General features: G+C 37.7%; 1 protein-coding gene across 3 annotated transcripts in view; it reads right to left on the reverse strand.

Moving 5' to 3' along the window:
* GLE1 (GLE1, RNA export mediator) overlaps positions 1-12579 on the reverse strand; it is a 29546-nt gene that overhangs the window by 12709 nt on the left and 4258 nt on the right. For 2 of the 3 annotated variants that reach the window (XM_023533002.1, XM_011364180.2), the window contains exons 3-7: positions 11450-11671; positions 7407-7517; positions 5545-5693; positions 5259-5319; positions 4743-4997 (exon numbers count right to left, since the gene is read on the reverse strand). In XM_023533002.1, coding sequence (XP_023388770.1) covers positions 4743-4997; positions 5259-5319; positions 5545-5693; positions 7407-7517; positions 11450-11671 — 798 coding nt within the window. Of the gene's footprint in view, positions 1-4742; positions 4998-5258; positions 5320-5544; positions 5716-5841; positions 5927-7406; positions 7518-11449; positions 11672-12579 lie in introns of those variants that run through there. The other variant, XM_023533003.1, reaches the window with a different exon arrangement.

Below are 12579 nucleotides of genomic sequence, written 5' to 3' on the forward strand. Positions count from 1 at the left end.
AAGAACGTGGTAAATACTTCAGTTTAATCAAGCTTTGTTTTATAAATTCAATAAAGCTTTATATCTTTCTTTATGTAAAGCACATCCATTTCATGCTAGTTTAAGTCTAGGTATTTTATATCCCATCAAATTTTTAACTCTTTTTGTCAAAATTTTTCTAATTTTGGTCATATTACTGCTGTCTCATTAAAAAATCTAAGTTTCCAGCTTTTTACTCTTGGATTTCTAGGTAGACAATCATACCTTCCTCAAGTAACAATAATCACATTTCTTCATTTAAATATTTACTTTCTTTTTATTGTCTTGTATTGGCTAAAACATCTATAACAACACTGAAGAACAGTAATAATGTGGTATATTTTTCTTTCTTTCCCAACTTTAATGGCATATCTGAAATGTAGTCTTAGGTGGATACGTACACTCTATCATGTTAATGAGAAACATTTTTATGCTGCTTTTTTTCTTCGATCAAGAAAGGATGTCAAATTTTAGCATATACTTTCACATCTGATAACATATAATTTTGCTCCCTTAACCTATTAGTGAAATGAGTTTCATGAATAGATTTCATAACAATTGAACCAGATTTACATTATACTTAGAATAATTCTTCTTTGGTTATAGTGCATTATTCTTTTGAGGCACTAATGAGCTTGAGTTTATCTTTTATTTATAACCTCTGCTCAAAAATGAGATTGCGCATAAGTCAAACTAACATGCACATTTCTCTTAGTGTGCTATTTTGTCAGAATTTTACGACTAGAATTATAAAATGAATTGAGAAGCTCTGTATCATTTCTATGTTCTGTCCCATAAACATGTTTCATAGTTTTGTCTGTTAAATCAATGAACCCATTCATTTTAAACCAACTCGTCCCAGAGTGGAAGAGAAAAAAATTTTTTTCTACAGAAAATTCATAAGCTTTCTCTTTTAATATTAAAATGTATTATAATGCTGCATCAATTAAAATAGGATGATCCTGGTTTAAGAATAAACACCCATCAAGGAAACAGGAAAGAATATTGAGAAAGAGGTCCCAGGATAGTACTTACTGGGGTAAGGAATATTTATAAATCAGGAGGGGAAAAGCGGTGGTAAAATGTATGAATATTTAAAAAAATAAAGATCTTGATTTTCCACCAATCATCTAATAAATTTCAGATGGATTAAATGAGGGGGAAAAAACCCAACATTTCTTTACATCGAAATGTCATAAGCTATAGTCATACTACACGTCCATGGGGCGGAGTACTAAGAAGTCATACAGAGACATGAGAGAAACGCTAAGCGGTCATCTCCTGGATGAGCTGCTAAGTGCAAAAAAAGCAAGGTACAGGAGGGAGAGGGGGAAAAGGGGTAAAGGGGGACAGGGGGAGAGGGAGAGAGAGGGAAGGAGTGAGTGTGTGTGTGTGTGTGTACACATATGTATATATATATTTAATCCTGGGAGGTGGAGATGCATATATATGTATGTATTTGCTCCTGTTTTTAAAGAATAAAGACAGCACCCAAAAGCTAACAGAAATGGTCATTTGCAGAAAGAACATGAACAGGATGGAGGGCAAAAGAGAAGGAAGCTAGACTTTTCCAGATACACCTTTTTGGAAGTTCTTACTTTGCAACCACGTAAATGGCTTAAAAAGTATATAACAAAATTAAACTGCTGAAAAAATTTCTTAACAATTCAAAGCACAAATGGAAAAAAATCAACCTATCAAACTGGTGGCTTAACAATAAAGAGAATTATTTCAAGTAAAGTGAAATAGTAATTTAATTATACATCCCTTAGTGTTATACAGCTATAGCCAAAAACAAAACAAAACAAAAAAACCCACCCAAAATTGCAAAGAAATCTTAAAGTGTTATTCAGGAATCATATATTTACTACTGGTATTATTGTTTTGAAATTGCATGTTATGAAATTACATATATATACATATAATACTATACATAGTAGGATAAAGTAAATAATGTTCATTAATTTAGAAACTGAGATTTTCAGTGTGGAATAAACATAATACATATATAAAATTAAAGATGTTAAATAAATGCGGCAATCCGGTATCTGAATGAAAAAGACCAATGTGAACTAATGTATTTTCACCTAAAGAATTACATATTTTCTAGTTCTGTTCTAGAAAAGGCCTAGAAACAATGACAAACCCTAGTAACGAGACTGTGTTTGTTTTCTAAATATCTTTTCAACCACAAGTAATAAGGCTATTTGAAGAAATGCCCGATTCTAGGTCTGGAGAAGAAAATGTTCAAGATGAGGTAGGTACATCTTGGCTCACTTGTTTTCTGCTGCAACAAACACGACTTGGGGCCACATCAAAGGACAGAGGAGCCAAGCTGGAGGTGCCCCCATTGATCAAAGATGAGACGATTTTATCAACAACAAAACTATAACACATTGAAACACACTGCACATCAAATACATAAAGATTCCTAAGTTCTCAATGATAATTTAAAAGAAACAACCTCATAAATTACTGTAGAAGAATGTTAGAAAAGCAACTCATTATTCTGAAAACTGAAAATGGAAAGAATCGAATAGTTATCCTTTCCTTCCTATATAGACTGTACCTCAAGATAAATAGTTTATAGGGAAATTTTCTTTGTAGTAAAATTCCAAAAAGAATGATAAAATCAGAAAAACTCAAAGTCCACCACCATTAATGAAATAATAGATAGAATCAATGGCCAGCGATGGCCACTGAACCATTAGCTGAAGGTTAGCAGGGATCTTTGGAAGACAAGACCAACAACAGCTGAAGCCGCTGGTCGACCTTAAAACATCCCAAGTGGAAAGACCATCAGATACAATGTGCCTGCTGTGGAGCCACAACAAGTATATACTACCTGCTACAAAGTTCTGTGCCAAAAAAAATCAAAACTGAATCTCATCAGGGCTCCAGATTTGCGCTGTCCAGTAAGGTAGCCAGCCACCTGTTGCCACTGAAATTTGATTTTAAAAACATTTTAAGCTACAATACAATTCTTCAGCCTCACTAGTCAACTTTTAAGTGTTCAATAACCACATGTGGCTAGTGCCTACTGTACTGCAAAGCACAGATACAGAATATTTCCATCACCACAGAAAACGCTGTTGGACAGTGCTATCCTGAGTAAAATGACCAGTTACAGAAGATACAGGAATTAAAAAAACATATTAAGATATACATTTGAGATCCTGCTTCCCAGCATCTAGCATGTCGTCTGTTTGGCTCAAATAAACTCTGATAAAATAGAAATAAATAAATAAAATACATCACAGGGTTAGAATTAGCAATTGCATTCTGGAATTTTCCAGAATGTAGGAAATTTTAAAGAACAAATGATCCAGAGTTTTTCAAATAAGTGGGGGAGAGAGAGAGAGAGAGAGCGCACGAGAGTGAGCGAGCGATAGAAGAGAGATAGAGCCTTGAGATTAAAAGACTTAAGTAGGAGACATAGCAAACCACACAGCTGAAACTCGGTGGATGTTAATTTCCCAACCAACTGTAAAAAAGTTTTTGAGACAACTGGAGAAATTTGAACACTGACATTTGACCACACTAAATAATTAGTTTATTTGAGTGTGATATTACTATCTTGGTTATGTTAATAGAGAGTTTTATCTTTTAGAGATACACACTATTGTATTTTCCAAATGAAGTAATGTGCCTGAAAGTTACTGTCAAACCATGAAGGGGGTGGAGGGAAGGAGCAGTGAGTGGAAGTACAGATGAAACCAGCCTGCCACGTGTTGATTCTTGGGGAAAGGTGCACAAAGGTTCATTATACTGCTCTCTCCACACTGCAGTACAGGTTTGAAATTTTACAAAAAGTAAACAAAACTTATAAAAAGAGTTTGAATAGAAAACAAACTTCTGCCTCAAATATGATAAACGCTAAAGTTCTTTATTATTTAGAACTCATAAATTGCTCTTTTAAAACACAAACTCTGATAGAAATATGAACGAAGGGCAAGAACACACGATTCATGAAAGCGTGAACTGGCACAACTTTTGGATGTGAGCCGAGAACCTTAAAATTCCATAACCAAGTAATTCGGTTTCTAGGAATTTTATCTCCAAGAAATAGTTAGAAATGCGGATAATATATAAAATGACATCACTGAAGTGTTACGCACGGGAGTGCAAATACAGAACCTTAAATGTTTAAGACTAAGCATACTTTTTTCAACAAATTTTGGTATGGATATATGTTAGACATATAACCAATTTCATCTGTTCATCAAATATTTATTGACTACCTAGTATGAATTGAGGCGAGACTTGCAGTTTTTAACACTGCCTTAAAAACATCAAAATATTTTAATAATTATAGTAATTACATAGTCAAAATTCAATGTTAACTGAAAAAAAGGAATGTACATTTCTATAAGGTTTTAATTTTTACCATAAGCATAGGAGTTCAGTATATATTACTGAATGAACTAAAGCATTTTGCAAGCAGAAGAAATAAATATTTTTTTAACCTAAGATAGTCTATATCTATAGAAGTCCAATTTGGGTCGGAGCTAACACACACACGTGCGCACTCATACACATGCACGCACACATGTGCAAACACATGCACGCACTCTGTCAGAAAAGAAATAGAAAATGTTAACAGTGGTTACCTCTAGGTAAGGAGATGACAAGTGATAATAAGCAGACATTATATTTAAATCAGAAAATGATTCTGCTTTGAAGGTTCTCCATTTCAAAGACAGTGCCCCCTGAAGCTCCCTCACCTCAGAAGCAGCCCGAATGATGCCCGAGATGAGGCCGCACAGCTGGTTGCCTCGGGTCAGGAAGGCTGACAGGTCGAGCTTGAGCACGTCTCGGTGCTGGTCCGAGGCGTCCAGCTGCTGGCTGAGGTGCAGCACCTCCTCCTGCAGGGCATAGAGGCTGCGCAGGCGGCCCTGGCCCTCCTCCCTCCGCAGCCGCTCCTGCTCCGCCTGCCTCAGGCGCTGCTGCTCTGCCTCCCGCAGCTTCAGGTTGAGGATCTACGGAAAGAGCCGGCAGGTGACCTCTCCGAGGTGACTTCTCTGCGGGGCTCCTGGGCTTTCTCTTTCTACATGCCTCCGGTCCCATGTGGGAGACAGGCTTTCGCGGATGGCCCCGGAACAGGAAAAGACTGCCCAGGGTCAGCCATACAGAGCTGCGATATGGGCCAGGTCCTTCAGGACGGTCTGCCAGAACCTGATTCTTGGGACAGGTCACAGCCAGACCCTGAAACACCCACTCTGGCCGTCCCAGACTCTGACCTTTGCTCTGTGCCGATGCTCAGCTTTCAGCTTCTCCTGCTGGCCCAGGGCTTCTCTAGAGCTGAATGAGAAATTGCAGAAAGAAACCATCAGCCGACAGCCGTGCCTCCTACACGGTTCCATGGCCCCTAAAAGCCTCCCTTTGTGATACACTGGTCGCCTTTCTGAGGCCGGTTATTTTTCTGGGTTACAAACTCCTCCGGCTATTTTATTTGGACATTTAAGGACTCGGGAGATGTGTAAACCCTCCCTTTTGGGCTCCAGGTCAGAGCTCAGGGAGGCTCACCTCTGCTCCATCACTTCCCGTAAGTCCTGGAACTCTTTATGATGCTTCAGTTCCTTCCGTTCGTCAAACCGCTTCAGCTGTTCGGATGCCATCTCAGAGAGCGCTCGCACCTTCCGCTCCTGCTCCTCCTGCCACTGCCTCAGGCCCTCCTGAAAAGGACGAGCACCTGCTCTGTGGAGCTCCATCAGCCCTTTGATCATCACCCCCCCAGAACACCCTCCCATCTGGCCTTCACGCCATCAGATACTCGAGGGCATGGAATCAGCTGTGTGCCTCTCAGAACCTCTGCTCAGTCACCTCTCTCTTTCGGGTTGATCTTTAAACTCAGCTGTTATGGAAAGCTCTTCCACGTGCCCCATAAAGTTTGTCACTCCAGTGTAAGCTGGGAAGGGACAGGTATTTGTCAACATAGTATCAAATAGCCTTCAATTTTAAGCTTCCATCTTGTGTATTCTTATGAAGGTTTCAAGGTGATCTACACAAGTCCTTACTCGAATTCCATAAACATGGAACGCACATTTCTAGCTCACTCCTATCCTCGTGTTATTCTCTCTGCCTAGATTTCCACCCCGTCCCCATATCTCCACTTAGGCCAGTCCCTTCCCCTTACACCGAAGGGTATCAGGTATGTTATTTATTATTCATGAGTACTCTCCTGTGGTTTTTAAGAGCAATTTGACATTTTGACTATCAAATTTTGTGGTACACATCCTGACACTAGTTCCATTTTAGGAATTTATCCTGAGGAAATACTTGCATATGTGTGCAAAGATATATGTACAACGATGCTCACTGTAGTCCTGTTCACTATGACAATGAATTTAAAACAATTTAAAATAACTGGGGAAAGATTAAATATATTACAGTAGGTCATACTAGAGAATACTCTGCAGCCTTTAAAAAGGATGAGATGCTACATATACTGGCATAGAGATATACCAAAATATATTGTTAAAACATTACGTTATTCTACTTTTAAAGTTTTTAAAACTTCCAGGGCAAGAAGGTAAATTTAGCACAAGCATACTGTCTTCTCCTCTGAGACTCTGTTTAAATAAGAGCTAGGAAGGAAAAGAGACTCAACAACTCTCTCTTCTCTCTCGCCCCTCTCCCCTCCCCCACCCTCACACATGATCTCCACTACTACCACCTTAGTCTAAGCAACCACCATTTTTTTTTTTTAGTGCTTTAATGGTGTTCCTTTCTTTCACTCAGATTATAAGTCTTCTAATTATATTTTGCTTATTTCTCATGTTTACTTCTGTCTCTCCCCACCAGCATGTAAGCTCCATGAGGACATGGATCCATGTCTACTCCATCCACTGTTTTATCTAGATCTAAAACGACATCTAGCACATAAGTGCTCAGTAAATATTTGTTGTCTCAATGCATAAATGAATAAGGGTGATGCCAGAAGACTTTGACTTTATAAACTCATGTGTTCTTTAAAAAATTTTACAAAATCATGCACTGCTTTCCTAATAAAAAATAATAAAGCCAAATAAATTAATTAAAATAATGCTATCCTTTTCTCAAGAGGCTATTAAGGTCCATCTTCTCAGTATAATCTTATCTGACAACCCCAGATCATCTTCAAATTTTGCAGAAGTAAATAAAAGCTAGGAAAGCCTAAGTAATTTTCCCAAAGTCACATGTAAAATAGGAGAGTGTAGATTTAAAACTAGATTTGACTTCAGAGGGCTTACTCTTGATGGCTACATTATACCATCCCCAAAAATGAACTGGGAGCTACTAGGTGGGGCACGATGATTAGAATACAGCGAGCAGTCATAAACCCTGAGACACTGCATTTAAATATGGCTCCCTAAGGTCAAGCCTGCCTTGCTTCATGGGTCACTTACTGTTCCTTTCATTCTGTGCACCAGCTCATACATTCGGATGCATCCTTCCACTTTGATCCCCCTGGAGGACTGAAGTACCATAGATTCTGTATGCTGGGACTCATGTTTGCCCTATATAGAGAGAAGACAGAAAAATTAAGCTTTTAAGAAGGTACGACAGTTGGTGTTTTCTCTTCTGGACAAAAACCACATCCCTACTTACGGACAAGTAATAACAACGAGAAAATAAATTAGGTTACACCAGTGTGCTTTTCGTGATATTGACTTCGTTCTAATTGTTTTTCTTAATAAATTGGTGTTTGTTGAACTTTGGGTCTGTCCTTCCATCCTTCCTTCCTTTCCTTCCTTCCTCCCTCCCTCTCTCCCTTCCTTTCTTTCTTTTTCTTTCTTTTTCCTTTTTTGCTTTTCCGCTTGTTTTGATCTGCCCAGCCAAATTTTCTCCATTCGTGCTAGGATGGTTTGGGCGGAACAAGCCCAACCGACATCCCAACTCTTCCACCCTCCTAGCCTCAGGAGTAAGCATGTGACCAGCTGGTAATCAAAGTCTTCTAGCCCCTGTAGCCAGTATCTACAGCAGCAATGAGGCTTATGAGCCAAGCTAGAGCAGAGCCCACCTTTGAATTTCTATGATGGAGCTATCTGGGAAGGCTTTCCCTTCTTCTGGGGATGCTAACGTAAAAGGATGTGTATCTAGGGCTACCAATAGCCATCTTGCCAGAGAGAGTCTATCTGAAAAATGAAACCAATAGGGTTAGACTGAATTGAGAGATAGAGAGGTAAAGCCCTGTGTTTGGGTCACTGGATCAAATCAGAAATAATGTCAAGCAGAAATACACAAAAAGTAGATTATCTAGATCATTGATTCCAAATGCACACCTAGACTTCCTGGCAATATAAGCCATTCAATTCCTAGCCCCGCCCCCTTTTTGCTTAAGCTAGTAACTGGGTTTCTGTTATTTAATACCAAAAATTCCTAAATGATACAGTAATCCATTACATAAAGCCATCCCAAACTTTATGTAAACCTCAAGAATTATGGAATTTTGTACCTGGAGAGGACCTCAGCAATTTAGTCCAGTACCAAATTATATGGGTAAAAAAACCAGAGGCCTAATGAAGAAAAGATGCTTGCTGGAGGGCATGCCATAATATCGGCAGGATCAGAACTAGAACATGCTGCCTTTGAGAAGCTGCTCATAGAAACTCTAAAAAAAATTTTTGTCTTTTGAAATAATTATAATTCATAGGAAGCTGCAAAAATTCGTACAGGGAGCTCCTGTTTATGCCTTGCCCAGTTTCCCCCAATAGTAAGATCTCCATAAATACAGAAAAACATAAAAAACAGTAAATTGACATCAATACAAGCCACAGAACTTATTAAAATTTCACCAGTTTTACAGGCATTCATTTCTGTATGTGGACAGGTCTACATAATTTTATCACATGTAGATTCCTATAATCATCATCACAATCAAGGTATAGAACTGTTTTATCACCATAAAGCTTCCTTGTGCCACACCTACCTTATATTCCTAATCTGTTCTCCATCTCTATAATGATTTTATTTCAAGAGTGTTAAATAAATGAAATCATATAGTACTTAACCGCCTGAGATTGGCTTTTTACTGCTGGTAGTACTCCATGGTATAGATTCACCACGGTTTAACCATTCACCTACTGAAAGACATTTAGTTGTTTCCAGTTTTGGGATATTATGAATAAGGCTGCTATGAACATTGGTATACAGATTCTTCTTATGTGAATGTAAGTTTTGAATTCTTTGGGGAAAATGCCCAAGAATGCAATTGCTAGTTAAGTACATATTTAGTTTTTAAGAAACTGCCGAACGATGTTCTCAAGTGGCTTTATGTACCATCCTACATTCCCACCCAAAATGTATGAGTGATTGACTCTCCACATCATTGCCAGCATTTGGTGTCACTATTCCCTATTTTATCCATTCTGATAGGTGTGTAGTACTACCTCATTCTGGTTTTAATTTGTATTTCCTTAATAGTTAATGACGTTGAACTATTTTCATATACTCACTTGCCATTTGTACATTGTCTTAAGAGAAATGTCTGTACACATCTTACCATATTTTCTAATTAAAGGTTAGAAAGTGATTTTTTTAAACGTTTGAGTCTTGAGAGTTTTTTATATATTCTAGATAAAAAAAACCTTTATGAAATATGCAGTTTTACAACTATTTTCTCCTAGTCGATAACTTGTTTTTTCATCCTCTTCACCGGGTTGTTCAAAGAACAAAGGTTTTCATTTTGACGAGGTTCAATTTATCGATTTTTCCCTTAATGGATTGTGTTTTTGGCATCAAAATTAAAAACTCTCCACCAAGCCATAGGTTCCAATTTTGTTTTTTCATAGAAGTCTTACTGTTTTACATTTAAGTCTGTGATCACTTTGAGTTAATTTTTACATAAGGTGTGATGTAAGACTGAAATTCATTTTTTTTTTTTGCCTATAATGTTCAATTGCTAGAAAAAAAATTTAAAGACTAATATTTTTAAAGATGATGTGCTACATATAAACTAAAAAATAAACTTTATAGGCAGAGAACAGTGCAGTCTTTTATAATATGAATAATCATCTCTAATCTAAATTACTTTTTAGGATTATAAATTACTGTATTGTAAACTCTTGTTTGTTGTGAATAACTCTTGCATACACTTCTCAAGAGAAGATAGCGCATGAAAAATGCTCAACATCACTAATCGTTAGAGAGTGTAAATCAAAACCACAATGAGATACCACTTCACGCTCACTAGGATGGCTATTATATAAAAAGTTTTCAGAAAATCACAAACACTGGCAAAGATGGGAAGCTGGAACCCTTGTGCACTGCTGAGGAACGTAAAATGGTGCAGCTGCTGTGGAAAACAGTACGGTGGTTCCTCAAAAAATTAAACATATATTACCATGTGACCCAGCATTCCAGTTCTGGGTACAGACCCAAAAGAACTGAGAACAAGTACTCAAAATAACACACGTACGTGTGTTCACAGCAGCACTATTAAACAGGAGCTGTTTAATAAATTATAGCAGCGGTCCCCAACATTTTTGGCACTGGGGACCAGTGCTCCTATGAGAATCTAATGCCTGGTGACCTAAGGTGGAGCTGAGGCGGTGATGCTAGCGCTGGGGAGCGGCTGCAAGTCCAGATGAAGCTTTGCTTGCTGGCCTGCCGCTCATCCCCTGCTGTGCAGCCATTTCTAACAGGCCATGGGCCAGTACTAGTCCACGACCTAAGGGTTGGAGACCTCTGAATTACAGAATATTATATATCTGGTAAGTACAACATTTACAAAGGTGGAAATAACATGAAAAATAGTTCGTGAACAAAATAATGTTAGGAAGGAAGTAGAATCAAAAGTGCATATACAACTTAATTATGTCAAGGTACAAATAGTCAGCATAGGAGCCTGGAAAGAAGTAGCTGTTGACTGAAATGATGATATGATAGGGAGATTTAAATTTTTTCTTCTGATGCTATGGTAATGTTTTTTCAATAACTGAAAGTCTGCAGCGGGGAAGGGCGAAAAGAACAAAGAACTTTGGGCGAAAAGAACAAAGAACTTTGAAAGTATAGCAACAAGAAAAAGAACAATTTAACGGATGTTAAGTGAGAGAAGCAAAGGCGAGGCAAACCAGAGACAACAAAAGGGTAAAAACTCATTCAGAACTAATGATAAGTAAGGTATATAAATTTTAAGAGCAGATGTAAATTTTACTCTAAGGCTTCCAGCAACCGGCACAAAGAGGGAGGCCTTACCAGTTTAGGAGAAAAAACAACCCAATCGCTCATAACATTAATTCCTATTCTTGGCAGTTAGAGGAAACTTTCTCTTTCTCGGTCCTTATGAAGAGAACACTGAGTGGTATAACCCACACTGTCCCTATAAACAGCTACAACAAAAAGCAATCATTATTTTCCCCGGGGTAAGGTCACTGTCCTATGACAATGTTAAACGATTCGACTTTGCAGCTACCACTGTCTTTTGGCTGCAGCCTATTAAAAACCTTACCTTGGTTCCATCTGGTGTTGCTGAGGAGGCTTGTGAGAAGGCAAGGCTTCTGACAGAAGATGTGGGAACAAATGAAGGTTGATCTAGGGCTGAAGCAGATCTGGAGGAGGATGAAGTCTCAGAAGGAGATCGGTTCTCTTGCTTGTGGGGTAGGACATGATCTACCACCCATCCAGAGTAGGAAGATAGCTTGGGAACGGACATACATTCTTCCAAAACATCCTAGAGAGAAGAATAGGGTTAAGCTCAATTGGCTTGTCAACTGATCTAAGCAACCAAAGATAACCCACTACATGCCTTCCTGAAAATCTAAAAAGGCTGTACGCAAACATACATACGTAAATACCAAAGACCCAAAGTAACTGCATTAATAATCAGAGATGAAGAGAGAGTACAGTAGTTTCTTGATAATGACTCTATTTTCCTTTTAGAGTATCAGACTAAATAACCCTAACTACAGAAAAAAAAAAAAAATGCACAAAGATGGTCATTAAAGCATATGAAAAAGCAACTGAAAATGTTGGAAGAGAAAAGAACACTAGAAGAATTTTGAAGTAAACTATAGTATACACAGTGGGAGATCAGTCATTAAAAAATACTGATTGTGAATCCTATGTGCTAACTAACTTAAGATTCGATTTTAAGTGGAAAAAAAGAGTATAAATACAGTATGTCTACAATTACATAAAATAAAAACAAATGCTGCTACACTAAAAAACATGAAGGAAATATTCCAGAAGTTATGCTTGGATAAAAGTGACATATTTCTCCTTGTTCTAATTTTACATATTAACTTTTTAAATAAACATTATAATTTTAAAGTGAAAATATGAAGATAAAAAATAAGCAAAGAAAAGTAGTTACTGATGTAAAAGCCAATGGCTTTAAAAATGGAATTTATACCAGAAGACAAGTCCTAGATGCTCTCCAGGGTGTGTGTGAACAACTTATTCAACTGTACCAGTTAACTATATGTTTAGTGTACAGTGCTATAAACCAGAGAAGCTTGTATCATTTCATTATAGTTAAAGTACATAGCAAATTTTGCCTGGTAAAATGATGTCAGGAAAATACTATCAGGAAATATGGTGAGAACAGTATACTAGTGATTAAGAGCTCTGAGTTTACAA

Source organism: Pteropus vampyrus, unplaced genomic scaffold, assembly GCF_000151845.1.
Source record: "Pteropus vampyrus isolate Shadow unplaced genomic scaffold, Pvam_2.0 Scaffold95, whole genome shotgun sequence".
Lineage (NCBI taxonomy): Eukaryota > Metazoa > Chordata > Mammalia > Chiroptera > Pteropodidae > Pteropus > Pteropus vampyrus.